General features: G+C 43.9%; 1 protein-coding gene across 5 annotated transcripts in view; it reads right to left on the bottom strand.

Annotated features, from left to right (window-relative positions):
• Positions 1-26,070, bottom strand: part of ARNT2 (aryl hydrocarbon receptor nuclear translocator 2) — a 148,469-nt gene that overhangs the window by 42,325 nt on the left and 80,074 nt on the right. For 4 of the 5 annotated variants that reach the window (XR_014541656.1, XM_083586515.1, XM_083586517.1 and 1 more), the window contains exons 7-9: positions 24,928-24,993; positions 22,127-22,221; positions 3,443-3,519 (exon numbers count right to left, since the gene is read on the bottom strand). Coding sequence is in view for 4 of the 5 variants with exons in the window: in XM_083586515.1 (XP_083442641.1) it covers positions 3,443-3,519; positions 22,127-22,221; positions 24,928-24,993 (238 nt within the window). In the remaining variant the exon portion in view is untranslated. The remainder of the gene's footprint in view (positions 1-3,442; positions 3,520-22,126; positions 22,222-24,927; positions 24,994-26,070) is intronic. The other variant, XM_083586516.1, reaches the window with a different exon arrangement.

Here is a 26,070-nt window from a genome sequence, read left to right on the forward strand (position 1 = left end):
ATGGAAGCACTTTGAGCAGAACTTCCCAGGCTGAACACAACTTCTCCTCTGCCCCAAAGCAGCTCATGAAATAGAAGTGCGACTTCCTTCATCCATGCCTTGCTCCAAGGAATGCAAGGATCATGTTGCAACTAATAGCTGCAACTGAGGGTATAGCCACATTCAAACAATAAAAACTACGAGCCAAGGTGAGACTTAAACTCATATGCTCCCCCCATCCTGCCTTGTGCATGCAATGAGTTTAGAGGGTTCCACTTCTGTTTTTAAACAATCTACGTCACGTCCAAACTCAGGGAACTGTGAGTTGTTTAAACTATGGTTAGTATTCATTAGCCACGACTGAACTGTGGTTACAGATCCTGGCTTGTTCTGACATCTTGGTTTAAATAAACCACAGTCCCCAGAATTTGGGCATCGTGCAGAACCGTGGACAGTTTAAAACTGAATGTGGGTGCTTCTGATCTCTTCCTTGGGCATGGGAAAGAGGAGAAGGAAGGAGGAAGGCTCACTGTGGCCTGTGTGTATTTCATACTTAATTAAAAAAATTAAGGACAGAGTACAGACAGCCCTGGCTGATAGCATATTTAAAGAGCAGTCCACTCTAACCCTATTTTGTGACAGCAACATGGCCACTCAAGAGTTCTGGGAATGCAAAGGACTTTATGAGGAAATCAGCAATTTGTTTTTCAGGCTGCAAGCAATATCTCTTCCCTATGACCTCTTCTCCATACCCCACAGTGCCAGATCGGTTTCTCAGGTACGGACAGCACGTACAATGTTCCTTTCCTTTCCTTAAAACTGTCCCCTAAACAGCAAGTGTCAGGATGTCAGTCTAAGGAAAAACAAGACTTCCAGCTGAATGATTTACTTCCTGGGGAAAAGGAGTTCATAATTTCTGCCCCCTCCAACTTCTCTGCGATTAAACCTGCCCTTATCCTCATCGCATGCCATGATCTCCTCGGCTGCTCACAGTGAGCCTTATATAAGAGATGTTTGGTTGCTCCATATGGAAAACAGTTTGTTTTGGCAGCTGTATCATCCGCAAAACACCCACACTGGCTCCCTTCATCTCCATCACTTTGGGATCTTCAAGTGTGATTAAGACCGCAGTGCAAAGATGCACTTCCTTGGAAGTACGGATGGGAGAGGAATTCAATTGTTTGCATTTCAGTGAGAAATCATCTGTTTTGCACTTCTCAAACCTACATGTGAACTGAAACACAGCTACCCTTAAAAATTTGCACTTAGAATCATAGAATTGGAAGGGATCCCAAGGGTTTTCTAGTCCACCCCTCCCCCCGCAATGCAGGAATCTCAGCTAAAGCATCCATAACAGATGACCATCTAATCTCTGCTTAAAAACCTCCAAGGAAAGTAGGAACTTCTCCAAGTTTTGCAATGCAGCTCTTCAGCTAAACGGTGTGTACAAAAACACATGTATTAGTGGGGGGGGGGGGAACACATTATATTTGGGTTAATTACTTGAAAAATACGTATGCCAGTCAAATTGCATAGAAAAATATGTGCGATAAGAAAAAAGTGCACTAAAATTTCAAGATTTTAATGAGGTTTGATGAGGAAATGTGGAAAACTGAATTTAAGATTGGAAAAGCTGGGAGAAGTAAAATCGACGTTTGTCCATTCCTACTTAGAAGTAAGCTCTTCCAAAACCAGTGGGTGAAATAACCTAACCAAGTCCCTTTCAGCTGCACATCTAAGGTGCCACCCATACTGATGTTTTTTACTTTATGAGGAATTGCTGTATTCGTATTTTTCACAAATGCAACTGCCGCTCAGGGGTAATTGTGCATTTCTTCACCACGCAACTGTGTGACACACATCGCTGACGGTTATAACTGTGCGGGCAGTGGGTGGTGTTTGAAAGGTATTTTTTACGCAAACGGTCATTTGTGTATAGAACGTGCTAGCCTTTTCCTGCTTTCCCCGCTTAATGCATGTGCACCTCAACATAACTATTTAATATTAAATGAATATTGAGGTGATTCTCAAGTTGAACCCCATCCTTGTACGTAACGAGGAGGATGCGATTTGGGTTAGGTTAAAGAGGTGTATAGGAAGACCATGGTGTACTTTTGTGTTCCTTCATTTTTGCTGCTGGGAGAAGGACCTGCACATAGCTATTATCAATCCGTCAGTATGGACAATCGAAAAATTGGGTACGTAATGCATGGTACAATGCACTAATGAACACTCACCACAAACATAATCTGTAGCACCGGCAACATTCTCCATTTGTGGTTTCTGACCGCAGAGAACTGTGCAATACAGAGTGTGTTGAAAAAAGACCCCCTGACTGCCAAAAGGAGGAGGAACTTGGAATACAATCACAAACATCCCCCTCCTCTCCCCAGAGAACAGTGGAGGTTTAGGGAAATGGGCTTTAAATTAAGCACAGCTGCAGAGGTCCATACGAGAAGCAGCATCCTCCCAAAAAATTCAATAAAAAATACGGCCACCTTCAAGTTGTTAAGATAAAGAGAGATGATAAAATATCCATCCCTTAGATTCACTTTCAGCCGCCTGAGCTTAAAGTTTAAAAGATAGGAGCAGAGAGGAAAGGGGTCGGAATGATGGCAAATCGGTTGGGCAGGACTGTGTGGTTGGTTCATGTGGAAGTACAACGACAACACAAGTAAGACAGCCAGCATAAAACAGCTTCTGAAGAATCCATGTAAAACAAGGGTCCCCAACCTGTGGTCCATGGGCCGGAAGTGGCCCACGAGTTGCCCCGAACCGAGCTGCCTGCTCAGTGAGTTCCCGCACACTGTGCTAAAACAGCACAGTGCAGCGTGCGGACTTTCTTCTGCGGCTCCAGAAATTGCTTCTGCGCATGCCCAGACGCCAGAAATTGTGTCTGTGCATGTTCACGGTGCCAGAAATTGCTTCTGCACATGCCCAGATGCTGAAAATCGCTTATGCGCAGGCGCTATTTCCAGTGTCTGGGCATGCGCAGAAGTGATTTCCGGCACCGTGGACATCCACAGACACAATTTCTGGTGTTGCGCTGTGCCAGCCCGGCCCACGGAGGATCTCCGCAGGAGTGATCCGGCCCATGCCCGGTAAGCCTTGCCGACCCCTGATGTAAGAGGTAGCTTCATCTTACAATTAGCTGCATCTTATGTGGAAGCACCAGTATAACATTTCCACACACATAAGCTAAGGAACTGCCCTCCAAGGATGAAGCCACCTGTTTTGTATAATCAGGGACAAGTTCCTGACTGCTGCAATGCAATGAGTGTGAAAGCCTTTACTTTCAAACTGACAGGATTTACGATCAGGGTATTTGAAAGGGCACTGTTGGATTTCGACAACCTCTTGTTAAGGCCTGTTGATCACATCATAGGTGAGATTTGATGTGGAGTTCCAGTGGCCCATGGCATAAAACATACAGACACCTTTGAAAACATTTTGAAGTATTTACCTGAAGCCTCCCAATTGCCACCAGGCAATATTTGCTGCCTTGTCCCACCTCGGCATCTTCTTCTGGTATAGTCATTCCTAAGAACAAGAAGAATGTAATAATTCCACTGTTATACAGGTTGTTGTTTTTTACATTTGTACGCTGTCTTTCTTCCAAGAAGCAGACAGCAGCTCTGAGCCCCTCATTTTCCTTCACACCAACCTAAAAGCAGTGCAGTAGTGAAAGGGAGCCCAACTCTGATGATAGATAGATAGATAGATGATAGATAGATGATAGATAGATAGATGATAGATAGATAGATAGATAGATAGATAGATAGATAGATAGATAGATAGATGATAGATAGATAGATGATAGATAGATGATAGATAGATAGATAGATAGATAGATAGATAGATAGATAGATAGATAGATAGATAGATGATAGATAGATATAGATAGTTGCAGAGTAATGATGTCATTTACTAGAACATCAGGGGAACTGACAGACCCTCCTTCCTCTAGCAAGTGAATAAGGTGATAGAGGCTTTCAAGGTTTATTTCCTAACAACAACAACAACGTAATAATTCCACTGTTATACAGGTTGTTGTTTTTTACATTTGTACGCTGTCTTTCTTCCAAGGAGCAGACAGCAGCTCTGAGCCTCTCATTTTCCTTCACACCAACCCTAAAAGCAGTGCAGTAGTGAAAGGGAGCCCAGCTCTGAGATATTTTTTGTTGTTGTCGCAGAGTAATGATGTCATTTACTAGAACATCAGGGGAACTGACAGACCCTCCTTGCTCTGGCAAGTGAATAAGGAGATAGAGGCTTTCAGGGTTTATTTTAATATAAGATAAGCACAGAGGAAGTCAGGGAATGAAGGAAAGAATCTAGAGGAAGCTGAGTACTTTTTCTTTTATAGGGTTCCTACTTCATGCTTAATGGGACACGGGTGGCGCTGTGGGTAAAAGCCTCAGTGCCTAGGGCTTGCCGATCGTATGGTCGGCGGTTCGAATCCCCGCGGCGGGGTGCGCTCCCGTTGCTTGGTCCCAGTGCCTGCCAACCTAGCAGTTCGAAAGCACCCTGGGTGCAAGCAGATAAATAGGGACCGCTTACTGGTGGGAAGGTAAACGGTGTTTCCGTGTGCTGCGCTGGCTCGCCAGATGCAGCTTTGTCACGCTGGCCACGTGACCCGGAAGTGTCTCCGGACAGCGCTGGCCCCCAGCCTCTTAAGTGAGATGGGCGCACAACCCTAGAGTCTGTCAAGACTGGCCTGTACGGGCAGGGGTACCTTTACCTTTACCTACTTCATGCTAGCAGTTTATATAGCAACACATTTTTGCAAAAATTATTTGCATTTTAATTAAGTGCTAGTTGTTGCATTTCAGCTGGTTTAATGTATTTTGTTGATGTCCGAAGTTTACAAGTCAAACAGCATCACTGTGATCAATGAAGATTGCTCCCAGGGTGCGTTCATGTATCATACTTGGTTCATTAGCGCAGTTTTGGTTTTTTGCTTTTACTATAGAACAAGAACTCCGCATTTTCTTAAAAAAACAAAAACGGATCACCAACATATTCTGTCATACTGAAAGGGAACCAGCAAACTGAAAAAATATGTGGGTGTTTCATTACGCTTTGTGTGTTTCCAACCTTTTAAATAGGATTTTATGTTCTAAACATGAAAAGAATAGAAAGGCATTCCAGAATACTATTTTTGGTGCCTCAGGGTTGCACAAATAGCGATGTTGGGTACATTAGCTGCCCACTAGTTTTCTAAATCTTTAACTAATCAGATTACCCAAAATGTGTTTTGGGGCCATAAACTTCCTACAAATGCTTGAGTGATTCTAAGCTATTTAAAGCCCCATTCCCCAGAGTTTCTTAGATTCACGTCGCACAAGAGTTATGAATTGCTCAGAAACATATTTTGGCATATTAGTCAAGTGGATTAGAAAGCAAGCCAGTATTTTGAAAAGAAATTCAATTCAAAGTATTTTAATCTCTTCTATATGGGCAGTAGTGTGTGTGTAAGAGAGAGAGGGAGGGAGGATTTGGGGGAACCATGAATACAGCACCCTCACCTGGAAGAATCAGGCCAGGCAAACAGAATTCTGTTGCATCTGAATTTTGAATACAGCGGTACCTCGGGTTACATACGCTTCAGGTTACAGACTCCGCTAACCCAGAAATAGTACCTTGGGTTAAGAACTTTGCTTCAGGATGAGAACAGAAATTGTGCTCTGGCGGAGCGGCGGCAGTGGGAGGCCCCATTAGCTAAAGTGGTGCTTCAGGTTAAGAATAGTTTCAGGTAAGTATGGACTTCCGGAACAAATTAAGTACTTAACCTGAGGTACCACTGTGTTCTGTGCAAAGTGGAAATGGTAGCACTATCAGGCTGGTAGCTCCTCTTGCCGGTCGTGGGGCCCTGACATTGCCTACTGCTCACCCTTAAGTACCAGGCAACAACATGCACCTTGGCAGATTGGGCATGGTAAAGGTTACGTAAAGGTAACAACAGCAGCTTCTACTTGTGGGTTTCCGACAGGCATCTGGTTGGCTCCTATGAGAACAAGGTGCTGGACTAGTTGGGTCGTTGATCTGATCCAGCGGTGCTCTTATACAGCTAGAGCCTTGGCAAACATGTGACCCTTTGGCATGAGTCGAAGAGCAAGAACTAAAGGGCTGTTATTCTTCAAAGTTACATGAATGTTTTGTGACCGGGTGGAATGGTCGCTGAGGGTAGCACTTCTGGAAGAGGAGGAGCCAAGTGTGCACCAGTCATTTGGCATAATGGTAAGCTTAGTGAGCCAGTGTGATATACAGTGGTACCTTCTAAGTTTTAATTTATATATTTTTAAACTGTTGCTATACCTGTATTGTCCCTTTTATACCTAATCGCAAATTCAAATGTATCCCTATGGTGTTTTATGACTTCCTTGATATTGTATATGGGCTGGAACTGGTCTGTGACTGAAATAATAAAAATTCACAGTGGTACCTTGGTACTCAAACGGCTTGGCTCCCGAACAAATCGGCTCCCGAAAGCCGCAAAGCCAGAAGTGAGTGTTCCGATTTGCGAATGTTTTTCAGAAGCCGAATGTCCGATATGGCTTCCTCAGCTTAACGGATTAAGTTCGAGAACCAAGGTACCACTGTAGTAGTGTTTGGCGTCAGAGATTTTCCTGCTGCTGTTGCTGATGCACTATTCACATCGCCATGGCCTTAGCACAGCCGTCATATTCCTGGTATAGTCACATATATGCTCCCAGCCAGTGAGGGAATCATATAGTGAACAGGATGGCATCACTGCACCACAAAGCCAGCCAGATTGGGCTAGGGGATGAGCTCACTAAAGGCAAACGAAGTCCGTCGAACAGAGAGTGTGCAGTGCAAATGACCAGGCAGACATTTTCAAAAACAGTTTACCTACTGTAAATGTAAAGAAACATAAATAAATGTCCAAAATTGAAACCTTGTTGAGGAATGAGGTTTTTGATAGATGGAGAACTGGCAAGGAAAAAAAAAGGAGATTAAATCTAAGTAGCCGATACTATTAAAGCAACACAATGTTGGAAAATTTATTAGCTGTGCTATCCCATCATACGCACAACTCATAAGAAATCAAGTAATTGGTCTGGTATTAATCAATTCATGACTCAATAGACCTTTCAGAGCAAATATGCCAAAAAATTAATCCAGTCACAACTCAGGTGCTACTATTGGTAAAAGTCCACCGTTTACATTTCTGGCTTGGAAAAAAAGTCTTTCTTCTCCTGGCTGATAGTTGCAAATAAGTAACTTTTGAACATTAACAAGGATTTAAGGTGGATTACCACTTTTGTAATGTTACGTATAATTTTGCATACATATATGGCTACACCAGGAAGACTGATGCCTGCCCATTATTTCATATTGGAAACAAGGTTGAACCCAAACGCCAGCCTCATACACCCCATTTCACAGCACCATATGGGTGTGGTATTTTGCATATTGTGCAATGGGCAGAATTTGTTATCATTGTGGAAGCGGGCTTACCATTTGGGGTATGTATGTAGTGCTTCTATTTAAATGACAGTAGCTATTTCTAAATACGGATTAGTCCATGCAATTTCTTTTGCAGACCTGTCTTCTTTTGTCCTTTGTTCTTCCACGAAGGTGGCTAAAGGCAAGGAACAAACTCCTAACCGCAGTGTCCCCTCCCATTTGCAACTATTGAGATAATATCATTGAGCTCCTTTTCAGGGCTGTTGTAAAGATGGCTGGGCTAATGTAAATAATATACTTTGAGTAGTCAAAGGATAGAGACAATGAGTGTTTGCTTTTGAAGAGTCTTGTGAGTGGGTAGCACAATCTGTTCCACGCTGTGCTAGTTTTCTGCTTACATGGAGGTGTGTGTGAGGAGGTGTGTGTGTGTGTGAACATTAAATTTCCTACCCAAATTGGTTCAATTATTTCCTCCATCTCCAGCCATAGCTGTCAAGCGTCCCTTATTTGGCGGGACAGTCCCTTATCCCAGTGCCATGTCCCGCTGCTGTCCCTTATTGATGATGTCCCTTAAATAAGCTACTGAAGGTAATGGGGCCCTTTCTATGTCCAGCTGTGCTTTGTCAACAACAAATTGTTGCTGTTTTTTGTGTTGAATATATGCTATATGGTAATTTATGGATCTAATAGGTATGTAAAGCCATTTGCATGCAACAAAATATGTATTTTATCAAAGTAATTGTTGGTCCCTTATTTTGGCTGCTGATCCCTTATTTTCGAGGCTGCTGGTCCCTTATTTTCAAATCTGTAAGTTGACAGCTATGTCTCCAGCTACTTAGGCTGTTTACACACCATACATTTAAAGCACAATACCCACCCAACCACCCAAAAAGAACCATGGGAACTGTTAATTTGTTAAGGGCATAGGGAACTGTAGCTCTGTGAGGGGGGAAAAGTCACTGAAACAAAAATGGAGATGCAGGTTGCTGGACTATAAGGCTCTCGAAAGAAACACTGGTTAAGCAGTAATGGCAAACAGGGCCAGCTCAAGACATCTTGCTGCTTGAGGCAAAAGGGGGCAGGGGGCGCTCTGTCTATGACACAGATGTGCCACAAGTTCTGCAGCAAGGTGTCCATTTCTAAATTCAATAGATCCCACAAAATCCTAAATAGCCTGGCTTTTAGTGGGGGGAAGCTGCTAATCCTTATGATTTCACAGAACATCGGTACAGTGGTACCTCGGGTTAAGTACTTAATTCGTTCCGGAGGTCCGTTCTTAACCTGAAACTGTCCTTAACCTGAAGCACCACTTTAGCTAATGGGGCCTCCTGCTGTTGCCACGCTGCCGGAGCACAATTTCTGTTCTCATCCTGAAGCAAAGTTCTTAACCTGAAGCACTTTTTCTGGGTTAGCGGAGTCTGTAACCTGAAGCGTATGTAACCTGAAGCGTATGTAACCTGAGGTGCCACTGTACGTAATGGGACAAGATGGCACCCCTCAGTTGAATCTTACTTCAAAACAAGAAACATCATAATAATGTTCTCCTAGTATAGTGGTACCTCGGGTTACATACACTTCAGGTTACACACTTCACTAAGCCAGAAATTGTGCTTCAGGTTAGGAAATTTGCTTCAGGATAAGAACAGAAATCGGACTCCGGCGGCGCAGCGGCAGCAGGAAACCCCATTAGCTAAAGTGGTGCTTCAGGTTAAGAACAGTTTCAGGTTAAGTACGGACCTCCAGAACGAATTAAGTACTTAATCCGAGGTACCACTGTATGGGGAAGGGGGGGTGATAGTTCTGTGGCACAAACAACTCAAATCTCCAACAGAGGGGAATAGCCAGGGGGCATAGGAGGAAAGGAGGCTGCTACTGCTACTTCCCAGTATCTGCTGCCTGAAGCAACTGCCTCACTCCAATAGTAGAGCCGGCCCTGATGGTAAACAGAACCTGGATAGCTAGGAAAAAAAGTGACAATTTGGAGAGAATTAACTGAAAAAGAAATATGTGCTTTTATTTTATTGACACTTGGGTGGGTTGAGGGTCTTTCTGTGTGCGACGTGCACTTGGGAACTCTCCGGATGGGAACACTAGTCTTGGCTTTGCTTTAACACTTATAAAACTTCCTACACACACTCTTTACAGTTTCTCTCAACCAAATATTTTCCATCAATTGTTATGCGATGAACAAAACCGATTAGGCAAAACATCATATGGACTGCATAAAAATTCATTTCCTTCTCAGAAATATGAGATCCCTTAATTGAGCGGGATGAAGGGGAGACAAAAACTTTTTAAAATTAAATTTAGAGCAACAAATACTGAGGGATGGGGGCACTTCATTTCTGCACTTTGTGGGCAGGGTTAATGCAACAATTTATACAAAGTTAATATGTCCAGCCAGCTAGCCAAGCAGACAAAGCAAATGGACGATCAAAGGTGTGGGCAAAGGGCTCATTTCATCGAAGGCGTCTCTTCCTACTAATGTCCCAGTGCTCAGTTTCACAATCTACCAAAACATGCATTACGCATGTCATAATAACCTACCGAAATAGCTGGATAACAAGAGTATGGGTTTTCATGAGGCAATTTTAAACATTTCCCTCCTGGGGTGCAGAATTAACACTCACTTAGTTTATTTTGTAGGGCAATAAGGTTAAAAACAAAACAAAACCCTACATTCAGCTAGAGAAAAACCTTTCCACATAAACATGCTAGAGCTCCTTGGCAGCCAAGGCCACATTCACACCATACATTTAAAGCATGACTTTTTGCAATGAATCCTGGGAGCTGCAGCTTGTTAAAGGTGCCGAGAGTTGTTAGGAGACGCCTTCTTAGGGTTGCCATGTGTCCTCTTTTTCCAGGACACGACCTCTTTTTCAGGTCTGGTTGCCACATGGTCCTCTTTTTCCTGGATATGTCCTCTTTTTCAGGACAAACATTTCTGTCTGGGCAGATTTTTTAAAATTGGCAAAATGTCCAGGTTTTTTGTTTTGTTTACGGTAACCCAAGAATTTTTTTCTAGACTCAGATCTAAGGCACCCGGCTAAGCTAGTCTGCAGCAGAGAATCACAACAGAGCAGCATCTTAAACAGGCCACATACTGTGTAAATCCCTTCTCTTGTGGCTGAAATAAAAGGATGCTGGCTCAGCTACAAGAGGAGCCTGGGAGGGCAAGAGTTAACACCCCCCTGCCCTTAAGGAGAACCCATATGTACATGTTAAGCAGTTTAATAAATTGTTCTGTGCACACTTATGTTCACAAAGATGTGAACGTGAGCCCAAATACTTTCATGTGGCAAGTGAGGGGTCAATATGTATTATTACTATTTTGCTGTTGCTGAAAGTTAAGAACATTGCTACAAGCGATATATCACAGATTCTATAGCCTACATATAGTAGGGGTATTTAAAATGAGAGTCGTCATAGTGATCCATAGTTAAAAGTCAGGAAATGTGCTATCTCTTTTTTGCTCTTCAAAATATGACAGCCCTACTTTTCCCCTCACAGAGCTGTAATTACCAGAGTGGTTCAGCAATCAATCCCTTTTCGCAGGGAACTCTGGGAATTGTAGTTCTGTGAAGGGAATATGGGGGTCTCCTAACAAAGCTCAGGGGGAAGAGTCATGACTATTTAAAATGGTATCCTGCTGCTTTCAATGTTCGGTGGCCCAAGTCAATCACTGAAACTCAGCATACTGTGAAAGGTTTTCAGGCCTGCTACTTATTACATTTTTTCCCTAGAGGAGTTTCCAAGGAAGCATAGGTTATCCTTCCATTTTATCCTCACAACAACCCTGTGAGGGAGGTTAAGATATTTGGGGGGGGGTAGGGAGAAGGTCAAGGTTACTTACTGGGCTTTAAATGTAAGTGGGGATACTATGAAGACATTTTGCCATAAGGAACTGGATGCTAACAGCTGCCAAGATCTCTATAGCATAACAGTGGAAATAGTTATAAAATCTGACTATATCCTTATGGTATAAAAATCTCTGGAATTCAGTTATTGCAGAAAAAATGAGTTATGGGTCTCTGAGGGACAGGAAAATCCTGATCATTTCTATTCAATATGGTGGGATTATATTTCATATAGTTTAGTTTCAGATTTACAGATACTGTTATCTCTCCCCGCGCCGCCATCTAGAGAAATATGGCCGTCATGATTTTAGACTGGGTATTATCATTTAATATGTTTAGGTTTTGTATGCCTTGCCTTTAGCTGGATGCATTATTAAATTTTTGTTATGGTTGACTTGTCTCTATGGTTCCATAATAATTTGAAAACTGGTAAAAATAAGCGTTACAAAAAATAATAGGTAAGTGAAGATTTGAACCCAGGTCTCCCCACTGGAGGTTGGTCCATTAGGGTGAAAGGGACACTGTCCCACCAACATCCGTCTGCTCTCAGCCAGTCCTCCACCTGTGCCCCTGTGCCAAGGTGTAATGACTGAATGACTAGGCCACGTCTGTTCCAAACATGACCCCCAAATTCCTTATATGAACTTGGAAGGGTTTGAGGGCTTTTCTCCAGAGAGGTGGCCATGGAGACTTGAAGTAATTATCATGAGGTAGTTCTGGAAAAGAGCCGACGCTCTGCATCTCCTTCCACCCACGAGGAAGACTTCAAGGAGCGTGCCAGCCTTTTTCTCAAAATGGATGGAGGGAATCAAAGAGCCGCTCCCTAGCGTAATGACCTCCAGACAAAAGGAGGTGAAAAGACTGTGAAATTAGGTCATCTGTTTGCTCACTAGAACAAGCGTCCTTGTGACTCTGATCTCAGGCGCATTCAGCTTCGGGAAGAGGTGGGGGAGAGATAAACCAACCCTCTACCTACTCCCCAAAAACCTGCTGCTAAGTGTATTTAGCTGGGGGTGAGTTGGGGAATGTTTTCTTCTTCTTTCCCTGAATCTCTTATTAGCTGCCTCCCGTACTGCTGGAAAGCTGAGTGTGTATCTAGATGATTCTGAGACAAAGAAGTCTGGTTTCATTTAGCTTGGAGACATCTGTTTGGTACTATATAAATAAATAGCATAGGACCATGAGGAATGTTTGGCAGGCAAAACACGTAAAAAATAGATAGAGAGATGAGGGTAGAGGAAAGGTTGGTCTCTGAGAGGTCAACGCCAGATCTGGGCACATGTGAGTATTTCGGTCATGAAAGGCCAGGATCTGGTCTACAGGGCAAACTCTAGGTTTGTGGGGGCCCTTAGCACAGCGTCCCCCTTACCAGAAGTCCTGGAAGAAGACAGCAGCCTGCTGATGAGTCCCAGGTGACTTGGAGTTACCATTTCAGCTTTTTACAATGCCTCACACTGATGTAGAATTGTTCCATACCCTCCAATATTTCTCTGAGAAAAACAAGGACATCCTATTCCATGTTGTTGTTGCTTAGCCGTTTAGTCGTGTCCGACTCTTTGTAACCCCATGGACCAGAGCACGCCAGGCACTTCTGTCTTCCACTGCCTCCCGCAGTTTGGTCAAACTCATGCTGGTAGCTTCGAGAACACTGTCCAACCATCTCATCCTCTGTCATCCCCTTCTCCTTGTGCCCTCCATCTTTCCCAACATCAGGGTCTTTTTCAGGGAATCCTCTCTTCTCATGAGGTGGCCAAAGTATTGGAGCCTCAGCTTCACGATCTGTCCTTCCAGTGAGCACTCAGGGCTGATTTCCTTCAGAATGGATAGGTTTGATCTTCTTGCAGTCCATGGGACTCTCAAGAGTCTCCTCCTGCACCATAATTCAAAAGCATCAATTCTTCGGCGATCAGCCTTCTTTATGGTCCAGCTTTCACTTCCATACATCACTACTGGGAATCCTATTCCATATCCTCCAACAATTCTCCGATGAAAATAGAGATGTCCCCTCCAACATTTCTTTGATGAAAATAGAGACATCCCTTCCAACATTTCACCAATGAAAATAGGGACATCCTAAGGAAAAGTGGGACATTCTGGGATCAAATCAGAAACCAAGACAGCTACTGAAAATCCAGGACTGTCCCTGGAAAATAGGGACACTTGGCGCATTTGTTGTTCTGGGGCATTGTGGGAAACTTAAATGGCAACACTAAAGGCATCTATTTTAATGTCCCACAATGGTACATTGGGGTGCTCCTCGGCATTCTGGGAAATTAAAATGGCTGCTCAGTGCTCACTAGAGCACCATGCAGGTACAGAGCTGAGATCCTGATGCAGAATTAATAGTATAGTTTGGGATTGCTGGTGGGGAGAACCACATATCAAAAGTTCTCTGGCTCTGATGCTAAGATAAGGAAGTTAATGGAAGGGAAGTCTGCTGCTTCCTTCTTAAGAACACAAAAAGAGCTCTGAGATTTATAAGATTTATAAGAGTTCTGTTTATTTGGTTTTGCAGAGTGCATATTTCATATATTTCATACTGTTCAATATTCTGTATAGATTACACAAAGAGTTTATATTGACATCACATTGTTGTACAGTGGTACCTCAGGTTAAGTACTTAATTCGTTCCGGAGGTCCATTCTTAACTTGAAACTGTTCTTAACCTGAAGCACCACTTTAGCTAATGGGCCTCCTGCTGCTGCCGCACCACAGGAGCACAATTTCTGTTCTTATCCTGAAGCAAAGTTCTTAACCTGAAGCACTATTTCTGGGTTAGCAGAGTCTGTAACCTGAAGTGTATGTAACCTGAAGCGTATGTAACCCGAGGTACCACTGTACTTGGTCATCGTGTTGCCTTGGATATTACTATTACTACTACTACGGATCAGTCCAAAGGCCTATCTAGTCTGCCATCCTGTTCTTACAGTGGCCAACCAGATGCCCCAATGGGAAACCCACAAGCAGGACCTGAGAGCAGCTGCTCTCCCTGCTTGTGATTCCTAGTAGCTGGGATTCAGAGGCATAATGCCTCCAACAGTGAAGGTGGAACATAGCCATCATGGCAAGTAGCCATTGGCAGTTCCTCCCTTGCAGCCAGCTGAGCCTCTGAAAAAGCTCTCAAAAGCCCAAGATAGGCTTTGGAAAACTGCAGGCCAGTTTGCAAGGTATGCAAAAAGGAGAAGGTTTCAAATTAATTACTTGCGCTAAATACCTCAGAGATAAACGCTGTACATATTTAGCTTCCAAAGAACAGTAGCAACAGCTATTCAGATATGAGGAGCTTGCTCTGAATTCCTCGGTTTTCTGGTGTGAATCCAAGGCGAAGCAGCGAGGTGGGGGCCATGTTGGGGCCCGCTTTCAAGGTTACTGGCTTCAGCGTTCAGAACAGGTTGTTCTAAAGCTTCCCGCGAAGCAAGCCAAAGCCAGCCGTTTGCTGCTCTCCATACCTGATCTTAACAGCTGTAATTTTATACAAGGCAGAAGAATGTGAACAAATTCAATTTCCTCTGTGCTTAATTTTATTTTGTGTGCTGGGGGGCTGGCTAGGGAATTAACACGTCACCACTGTGGTGGTAAACTACGGCTCCCAGGGTTCTTTGGGGGGGGGGACTCACGTGCTTTAAATGTATGGTGTGCAGGCAACGCTGCTAAAAGCTACACAGTCAAAAAAGCCAGCTTCCTCCTCCTGAGCAATTTACGGCAGGGGTGGGGAACCTTGAGCCCAAGAACTAAATGCAGCCCTGCAACCCACTCCGTCAGGCCCTTGGAAAACTCCCAGAGCAGACCTCCTCATCACAGCTACACCAGCTCTCCCCAAGCCACACACCTCAGCAGCCATGCTTCATGCCCGCAAGTATTTTTGACTGGCGGGAATGTGTCATTGAATTCTGATAATGCCTTTTGCTGCCTGTAAGGCAAAAAGGTAAAGTACCCCTGGACGGTTAAGTCCAGTCAAAGGTAACTATGGGGTTGCGGCACTCGTCTCACTTTTAGGCCGAGGGAGATGGTGTTTGTCCGCAGACAGCTTTCTAGGTCACATGGCCAGCATGACTAAATTGATTCTGGAGCAATGGAACACCGTGACGGAAACTATTTATCTACTTGCCCTGGTGTGGTTTTGAACTGCTAGGTTGGCAGAATCTGGGACAGAACAACGGGAGCTCACCCCGTTGCGGGGACTCGAACCGCCGATCTTCCGATCAGCAAGCCCACCAGACTGAGTGGTTTAGCCCACAGTGCCACCCACTGCCTGTATGGAGGATCTGCAAAGGTAAAATTTGCAATCTTCGCTCCGCCCGCTTTGCCTCTGGCCCAGCCCTCTACTGGCATGCAGCCCCAGAATGTTGCCCAGAAGTGAATGTGGCCCTTGGTTGAAAAAGGCTCCCCTCCTCTGATCTACAGTAAAGTAAGGAGCCACAGACTCTGATACAAAAACAAGGCAAAGCATGGTTGAAAAGATGCAAAGTTCAGCCCTGTTTTAAGTAACACCCAGTCGAAGGAAGCATTCAAAGTCTTGATTATTTTTGGACTTTTTGGACCTGGCCAAGATTCTCCACTCACCAGGGCGAAATGGCCGAGATTCATCAAAACACAGGAATAGAAACCATTTTTTTCAGGCCTGTTAGGCATGGAAAGCCTTTGTCCTTGCCTTAGCTTGAAACCTGCCCAGTTGCTAGGCGTGCAAATAGGTCTCAGAGGAGCATATGCACAGTGTAATCAGCAACTGGTTTCATAAAGGCCCCAATGGCTTCTCCTAAAGATGGAAAGTGCAAAAAATATTTCCCAGTGAAGTTCTTAGAGAGAAAGGGACTTTGGAAGTTCTCTCCCACCCAAAAGGCTGCATGCTCCCTGAAAGACAGCTTTTTATTAGCCATCCCTTCATTTCACCTTTCCAGCCGTACATTTCCGGCCCATGCCAGTAGCGGAATGGTTCAGAGGCAGAAGGTGGACAGAGAAGACTCACATTGGCATGGAACATCAGAAGTCAATATTTTTCTTGGCTGCTGCAGGAGTTGCCCAATAACTTTTTAAGTAAATGTCAGCACTTGCTCCCAAATCTACCCTCCTGCAATCAGGGGCGGGAGTATCCATATGATAAGCAGGCAGAGTGACACCCTTAATCTGGCCCAACTTCAAATCACCAGTAGCCGGAATGAAGGAAGTGGGATGAGGCCGTTAACAAGACGGTCAGCACTTGCAATTGATTGATTGCTAGCTAAGCTTCTAGACAGAGGTAGGTAATCTAAGGCCCAGGGGCCAGAGCATAGCTGTCAGCTTTTCCCTTTTCTTGCGAGGAATCCTATTCGGAATAAGGGAATTTCCCTTTTAAAAAAGGGAAAAGTTAACAGCTATGGGCTGGATCCGGCCCAATCGCTTTCTAAATCCGGCCTGCGGACGGTCTGGGAATCAGCATGTTTTTACATGAGTAGAATGTGTGCTTTTATTTAAAATGCATCTCTGGGTTATTTGTGGGGCCTGTCTGGTGTTTTGACATGAGTAGAATGTGTGCTTTTATTTAAAATGCATCTCTGGGTTATTTGTGGGGCATACGAATTCATTCATCCCCCCCCCCCCAAAAAAAAATATAGTCCGGCCTACCACATGGTCTGAGGGATGGTAGACCGGCCCATGACTGAAAACGGTTGCTGACCCCTGTTCTAGACTGCTTCTGTGGATTTAGCAACCAATGGGCTTATATTCCAATTTCTGCTTGTCCCTTTTGACGAGAACCAAGGGTTCCCAAACTATGGTCCACACAACACCAGCGGTCTGCAAGCTTTGTTTAGGTCAGGGTTTCCCAAACCTGGCCCTCCAGCTGTTTTTGAACTACAGCTCCCATCATCTCTAGCTAGCAGGGCCAGTGGTCAGGGATGATGGGAACTGTAGTCCAAAAACAGCAGCAAACCCAAATTTGGGAAACCCTGATTTAGGTGGACCCTGGAGCGGTCACTCAAAGCCCTCCAGTGTTGCTTGTCTCCGTTCAGACTGAACATAGTATCTAAAGTTATAAGCAAACTGTCTTGCCAATGGCAACCAGCGAATGTTTAGTAAATGGGATCGATAGAAAGTTTCAGGTATGGTTTGTGATTATTGGCTGAATACTGGTGAAAGACCACAGCATGCAGAATATCCCATATTCCACCCTGCTAAAAGGACCAGGGAAGAAAATATGGGAAAGACTGCGCTTGAAACCCCATGAAGCTGCTGCCAGTCAGTGCATGCAATACTGAACTAGGTGGATCACTGGTCTGACTTCTAAAGCAGCTTCTGGGGAAGGCCATAGCTCAAGTGATTAGAACAACTGCTTGACATGCAGAAGGCTAGAGGTTCAACCCCTGACATCTCCAGGAAGCGCTGGGAGAGACCCCAGTCTTGAAATACAGAAGATCTGCTGCCATCTGCAGTATGTAACACTGAGTTACATAGGCGACAGAACACCTGCTTTGAATACAGAAGGACCTCGGATCAATCCCTGGCATCTCAGTTAAAATGATCAGGTAGTAGGCCATGGGAAGGACCCCTGGCCTATGATCCTGGACAGCTGCTGCCAGCCAGAGTAAAGAATACTAGCTGGATAGACAAAAAGGCTTACTTGGTACAAAGGCGGCTTCCTGTGTTTCTACTGTTTCTTTTAAAATCCTTTTCTTTTAAAATCACAACCTTTTCTTTTAAAATCACAGTTTAAATGGTGTGTTGTTGTTGTTGTTTTGCTATTTACAGTAATCCAAAAGCAAAATTGAAACAGTTTTGTGATTTACAATAACCCAACCATCTTCTTAAGTGCCAGCTGGAAACACAAAGGAAGGATTCTGACCTCCCCCTGCCCCACCGCACTTTCCATAGCTGCAGCCATGTGATGTGAATTAGGTTCGTTTGGTTTAAGTGGCTTCTGAAATGCCAGAAGAACGTACTGTGCACCATCTACGTGCATGCATGCAAAAACACACACAAAAAATTATCAAGCTATCTTTAAAACTGTCAAGAAGATGCAAAAGAGAATACAGCACTACCCACCAGAAATATGTACGGCCATAAGTTAAAACTGGCTAAGAGAGCCTATGGATGTGGTGTGATTGGGATGAGGGCATTTGCATTCTTTGGGGAGGAGGGGGGCCGAGAAAAGAAAGCTGCCACCAGTTTGTGTTTGTGGTATGTTCCAACTCAGGCAACGAAAGGGCAGGATAACTCCAGTCCTGATTCATATCAGCAGGAGCTGTCAGAGGGAAGAGGAGTTCTTCAGCTCATCCAAGTGTAAGGTCAGCCAAACCACCCCTTAACAATGCTGGATTCTACTCTTGGTCTCCTGTTGTTTTTCACATTTTCCCATATGGAAATATTCCCATGCGAGCGATTGAGTTACTGGTGTGTGTGTGTGTTTTGAACGGTGCAATGGACCAAGAAAGGGGAAAAGAAATGTCATTCCCAGAAGCCCTCATTCAAAACAGGATTGACTTACTGCAGAGGTTATAATGCCTAGGCTCCAAAAAGCTACAGGCCTTTGGCCAACTGAACAATCCATGACCTTTTAAACTATCTCCGTCTGTGTCTCCTTACTGTTGGTTGGTTGTTACTGTGTTATGTATTTTTGTGTTTTTATATTGTAAACCGCCTTGTGATCCTTGTTTGAAGGAAGGTATATAATTTTTAACAACAACAACAGGTTATGAGACTCTTAATCTCTAAGTCATGGGTTTGAGCCCCCATGTTAGGCAAAATATTCCTGAATTGCAAGCGATTGGATGACCCTCATGGTCCCATTCCAACTCTACAAATTATATTATTCTAAAATGTACATACACAGACACACAAAAGCGAAGCATCTGATGGGAAATAGAAAAAAGCAGAACTCGTTTCAAGGTGCTGAAGCGTACAGTGGTACCTTGGGTTACGTACTTAATTCGTTCCAGAGGTCCGTTCTTAACCTGAAACTGTTCTTAACCTGAAGCACCACTTTAGCTAATGGGGATTCCTGCTGCTGCCACGCCGCCGGAGCACGATTTCTGTTCTCATCCTGAAGCAAAGTTCTTAACCTGAGGTAATATTTCTAGGTTAGCGGAGTCTGTAACCTGAAGCATATGTAACCTGAAGTGTGTGTAACCCGAGGTACCACTGTACTGCATTTCTATTGATACCCAATGTGGTTCAGCCAGAACATTGGAAACTGCCTTATACCGAGTCATGCCATTGGCCCATCTAGCTCAGTGTTGTCTACCCTGATTGGCAGGGGCTCTCCAGCGTTTCAGAGAGAGGATACTTCTAGCCTTACCTGGAAATGCCAGGGATTGAACCTGGGACCTTCTGCATGCAAGGCTGATGCTCTAACCACTGAGCTACAGCAACTTCCCTAGTGTGTTTCGGCCAGAACACAGGGCACTGTTTCGTACTGAGTCAGACTGAGAGGGAACAGGACCTCCTAGGGGGGTTTGATGCTCAAAAGCATCAGTTCTGAAGCAAATTGCAAGGCAAAACTCTCACTGACTTCGAAGTGGGTGCTTTTGAGCTGTCTACAAGGCTACACAGAAGTCACCCAGTTCATTTAGGCCTGTTCTGGCCAAAATGCAATGCTCTTCATCATCAGCACTGCCCCCCGCCCAATGCTGTTATCACAAGCTGCCTGTGAAGCTCTAATCAGTTCCAAAACTGGTTTGACATCAGAGATAAATGGCTGTTGTGTGTTGAAGAAACAAGGTCAAACTCGACAAGCGAGAAGCTGAAGAAACAGCAGCCTTGTGTTTACCTAAGTCCTCTCCCTCCAGAATGGTCTCATTAAGGAGTGGGTCAATGGGGTACCCTTCCAGAGGTTGTGGACTACAAGTCTCAACCAGCATACCTGACATTCATGGATTCTGGGAAGTACAGCCCCAAACATCTAAGACAGCAACCTGATGGCTACCCCTGAACTACTATAACTTAAGCCACATCTGCACCATACATTTAAAACACTCCTATACCACAGAATAAGGGACGCGGGTGGTGCTGTGGGTTAAACCACAGAGCCTAGAACTTGCTGATCAGAAGGTCAGCAGTTCGAATCCCTGCGACGGGGTGAGCTCCCGTTGCTTTGTCCCTGCTCCTGCAAACCTAGCAGTGCGAAAGCACATCAAAGTGCAAGTAGATAAATAGGTACCGCTCCGGCGGGAAGGTAAACGGCATTTCCATGCGCTGCTCTGGTTCACCAGAAGCGGCTTTGTCATGCGGGCCACATGACCCGGAAGCTGTACGCCGGCTCCCTCGGCCAATAAAGCGAGATGAGTGCTGCAACCCCATAGTCGGCCACGACTGGACCTAATGGTCAGGAGTCCCTTTACCTTTTTATACCACAGAATCCTGGGAATTGTAGTTTATTACAGGTGCTGGGAACTGCAGCTCAGTGTGTAGAAGCGCCCTTAACTACAGTTCCCAGGATTCTTTGGGGGTGGCGAACCCATGACTTTTACAGGGTTTTGCACAGTGTGAATTGCGACCATAGCTAGATCCCAAACTTCTGCATTTCCACACCAGTTCAGCATCAGAGGTGGCTGCTGGCTGGGGACAGAGGGCCAAGGCATGGCTGCACAGCTGGACTGCTTCTTTCCTTTGCATGCATTACAATATCCCGTTGGAATGCCAGATTTTTCCAAAGAAAAACCCTACTGAGCCCATCCGAAAGCTTGGATGACGAGAGCTGACCTGCCCATAAGGATGGGTGAGCTGCAGGCTGCTTGCCCTGAAAATGAATCAGAGTCCTTCGTGGGGCCCAATCAAACATCAAAAACCCATTGGGGAGAGGGGTGTTCAATGTTTGATTTGGCCATTTGAGGGCCCCACCCATCAGCTCAATTACTTCTCCACTCTGGTCACGTTTCACTGTCCAAACTGATTTCCCATTGCCACCTCCAGGCCCAATTCTTTCCCCATTCACTTGCCTGCCAACACATCCCTGCTCAAAGGATGTGTGTGTGTGTGTGTGTGTGTGCGCTTCCAAAGTACAACTCCCAGCTTCCCAGCTTCCAAAGTACAACTCCCATCACCCCTTGCCATTGGCACTTTCGGGCAGTGAAGATGGGAGCTGAAGTTCACCCCCTACCAGTCCCGAGAGGAAGATGTTGCAATGTCAAGACATTGCAAGGATCTATGGTTTTGGAAGCAGCATGGAGGAGGCTACTTTCATCCCACAAGGAGATGCTGTGCTGCTATTGCTTGCCTGGAGCCTCAGGTAAGCTTCCCCCACCTTGGGAACCAAAACAAGCTGGCAGAGTGTATATATGGGAATAAGCAGCATTGGGTGGGTTACGCTCTTGAGTTGGGCTGTAACACCTGCCTAGATTCAACTGGCAGAAATAAATCAGGGACATTTGGCTATGGAAGCCCTCAAACTTCTTGAGAAGACTCAGGGCATTCCCAACCCTTTTGGGGGCCGAGGGGCACATCTGGAAATCTAATAAACCGTCGTGAGCACCAAGAAATTGCCATTTCACAGAAGGTGATGCTTAGAACCCTCTCCCCAAAACACCTATGGAAATCCAAAACAAATATAACGTGGACCAAAAAAAAAGCAACACTACCCAGAAAAGTCAACCACCCCACCAAACAACATAAAAGCGCCTCATTATTGTGATTAGCAGGGGCCCTTGATAGAAGCCAAAGGGGGATGTTATGGACTGGTTGGGTACGGAGGAATGGTAGGAGGAAGCAGCTGGGGAACCCTCGAGGGAAGAAGGTTCAGAGCCCAGGGAGTGGTAGTAGGACAACGATGAGTGGTCAGAGGGATAAGGCTGTCTGGGCATGGATGTGCTCCCATCCATTTCAGCAGAACATAAGGAGACACTCCCCAAACCAAAAACATTCATAGAGAAAGAATTAAATATGTGCCTTGCCTATTTTACCTGCCGGAGGCCAGGCTTTGATGTAACCAGTACAATGGACCACGGCATATTGGGCCTCTCCTTCTTTCACTGGGCCAAGGCCATTCCTAAATGGAAATAAACCAGACTTGTATCATTAAGTTTGTGATTGACAGAGCTCAAAGGAAGCATTAAAAAAAACCCAAACAAACCCAAGAGGACTGTTGCTATTGCCACAATAAGGCCAAACTACATCCATCTTCAAATTATGTTATCCCTTCTGTGTATGCCCCCACCATTACGAACATCCAAATAATTTTTCACGCTCCTCAACATTGCCTCAGTTGGGAGGCTGAATTATGCCCCTCTCAATTTTGAGCCCTAAGTTCTCATTTAAGGACCTTTGCAGCAGCACTAGCACAATTCACACTGAACCATAGTTTGTGCTAACCATAGTTAAGTACCCTGAACATGGCTTACAACTGCTTGTCTGCTTCCGTTCTCTCTCTAATCAGCACTTGGTTCTCCAGGTGCAGTTACATCTGGAAGTGGAGCAACAGCCTTAACTATAGTTTGTTAATTCAGGAATCAAGTCAAACCATGGTTTGCAAACCTACTTCAATTTGAATTTGTTGGCCAACTGCAAACTGTAGTTTTATTATTATTATTATTATTATTATTATTATTATTATTATTAGTTTCATTTCTTTATCAGGCATAATGCCAAACCTTAAAGCTTCCATAACCATGGTTTGACATGATGGTTGAATTGAGCCACTAGTTTAATAACCAGTATACAATTAGTACGGACTCCCCAGAGCAGATGGAGGCATAGGATGGAGAAAGGGTGTTCATCTCCCTTCCTCCCAGTTCATTCACTGATTTCACTCAAAAGATGAATACCTGGATAGCATATAAGATTAAGTCTTATCTAACTAAATAGGGATGTAACACACTGGCATTTTAAAAAATATATATTTCTAATTAAATGTACTTAAATGTACTAATTAAAAGTGCAGGCAGAGCTGTGTAAATTAAAGGAACAGGCACACCCCACACTAGAAAGATTCACAGTCCTCACTAGAACGCAGAGCGAGAGCATGAGATCAGTTCTTTGCTCACCATAATTCCACTCTTTTGCCAATTGTTAGCTCAATTGCTCTGCTAAAATTAAATCAGCACGCTGGCAAAGTTACTGAATTCTTTAGCTTCCACATATCAAGCAATTAACACTCTTTTCCTCGCCGCACAAATATGATCACTGGCCAGCAGTAACGGCCCATATGAGCTTGCCTTCCTTATTGCGAATCACATCACTATGTAGCCTAATATTGGGGCGGATCCAAATGTTCACATTGCCACTTACTCCACATTCAGTGTGCTCTCATTGCTAGTTTTAGAAGCCACGTTCATACGACGTTAGCCCCAATGCAAATCAACTCTTAAGTTCTTTGAGAAATACTGCTGTTTGATGTGGGGTTCCACATCCCCCTTCAAACCAGCTTCAGTCTAAATAGAAAACTGGATGTGGATTAAGTGGCAATGGGCACACATGAGACACATGCGCAGAAGAGTGCACAAGTGCAGGTGGCTGTTTCATGACTAGGAGTTCCACACGGGTTGCAGGGATGATGATGATGGTGATGATGATGATGATGATAATAATAATAATAATAATAATAAATAAAAAATTTAATAATAATAATAATAATAATAATTTTTATTTATACCCAGCCCTCCCCAGCCAAGGCCGGGCTCAGGGCGGCTAACAACCAATAATAAAAACAAGCTGAATGAATACAACTTAAAAACAAGATTAAAATACAACATTAAAACATTTGGATAGAAGAACCAAAACAGTAATGAGCATCAGGGGAAGGCATTCCTGACCCACCTCTGATCTGAACACCACCATGAATATGCGGCTTCAAATCAGGGTAGATAAAAATCAATGGTTTTTTAATATATATTTTTTTAAAAATCATTTTTAAAAAATTTAAATCGGATTTTTAAAATAAAATGGTTTTGGAGGAACCATCTTTCTAAAGAGAGTTTTCTATTTAAGTTACATTATATTCATCAGGAAACAAGAATTTGTTTTAAGTTTTTCATGTGTGCTAAAACTCAGTCTAAGGTTGGTTTGTTGTTGTTTTTCAATCGTTTAACCACATCAGTTAACAAACATGGATACATATGCTACAATGTTATCATTTTAGTTAAATAAATGGTTTAAATTGTTGTTAAGGGAATGATTCTTCTTCTCCTTCCAATAAAGTACAGCAGAAAAGTTGTCCAAATATCAACAGTTAACTTATTAAACCTCACAATAATTTCATGATTATCTATCAATGTAGTTCTAAGAGTATAACCAAATCAGTAATTTTTGATATAACTGTAAAAACTACTCTGAAAACTTATTATTCCAAAAATGAAACCTTCATCTGGTTGTAAATATTAAGATTATACCAGCAAGAATGAGTCTCTCTGTTAAAAAAAATGATTTAAATCAAGTCTTACTGACTAGTGATTTAAATCATGATTTAAATCAAATCCACTGTGCTTCAAATGCAGGGGGTGGGAATGACCTCGCTGTGTCTTAAGCTGCAAACGTGAACATACTCTGAGTCAACCTTAAGAGAAGGGGGCCCACTGAATTCAATGTGACTTAACTTGCACACAAAGTCCCACTGATTCCAAGAGGACTACTCTAAGCGTGGCTAAGTCTGGATCTACCCAAATGTCTATTCTGAAAAGCAACAACTCTCCAGGGTCCCAAGAGGAGACCTAACGAAATGGGCAACCGGATGTCAAACCAGCGAAGGAAAGACACCTACCTGTATCTTTTTCGCATGGTGGTTATTCTGTTTAGAGGCAAGTGATCCAGTGGGGCATTTCCACACCTGCAAGCAAACCAGCACATCAACGAGTTGAGTAAAAACACTTGATTGCAGAGGGAAGGGGAGAGACAATACCGTATTGGCCCAAATGTAAGCCGCACCCGAATATAAGCCATACCTTTAAAATTCATGGGGGGGGGGGAGAAAAAAAGACAATACCCGAATATAAGACGCTCCCTTAAAATTCTGAGGGCACTCACACCCATTCCGTTTTACCGTATGTCTGTTTCAGCAGCAATATCGTAAAAGCCAATTTTTGTAAGTTTGCAAATCTAAGCCATACTTTAACTCTTCAAGGTCAGAATTTGGGGGAAAAGTGAGGCTTATATTCAGGCCAATACGGTATGTGCCATCAGGAATCTTTTGGGGTAGACGATTTTTAGCAAACCTAATCAGATTGAGAACTGTAGCCTATTTTCCTTGAAACTGTCCCTTGACCTGTTTCCACCCAATACACTGGCTGCCTTCCAGATGTTCTGGACTACAGCTTCAGGCCCATTGCACTATACATTTAAAGCAGTATTGTGCCACTTTAAATAGCCATGGCTTCACCAAAGCATCCTGGGATCTGTAGTGTGTTAAAAGTACTGAGAGTTGCTAGGAGACCCCCTTTGCGCTCACAAAGCTACAGTTCCCAGAGTGCTTTAACAATCAATCCCTCTTCCCAAGGAGCTCTGAGAATTGTAGCTCTGTGAGGCTATTAGCAACCTGTAGTTAGGAAGCTATAGTTCCCAGGATTCTTTGTGGGCGAGCCATGACTTCTTAAATCAGTATAATAGTACTTTGAATGTATAACACACATGGAGATCTCTGTCAGGCCCAACCAGTATGTTTAGTTCAGAACAGTTTCTGGAGATACCAGGCTGCCCTAGATGTTCCAATTGTTCAAATTAGGGAGGGGTAGGGAAACACACACCAGAAAACGGTAACTCATAAAAGAACAAGGGTGAAATACAAATTGCACCATCAATAGCAGTTTGGTAAAGGAGCTCCTAGCCCACGATTCTTTTTTACTGGCCCATAATCATTATTTTTACAAGCCCTATGCCTGCGTTAGTCATTTTTGTGGTGAGCTGAATG

This window comes from Podarcis filfolensis (genome assembly GCF_964270895.1).
Source record: "Podarcis filfolensis genome assembly, chromosome: 14".
Taxonomy (NCBI): domain Eukaryota; kingdom Metazoa; phylum Chordata; class Lepidosauria; order Squamata; family Lacertidae; genus Podarcis; species Podarcis filfolensis.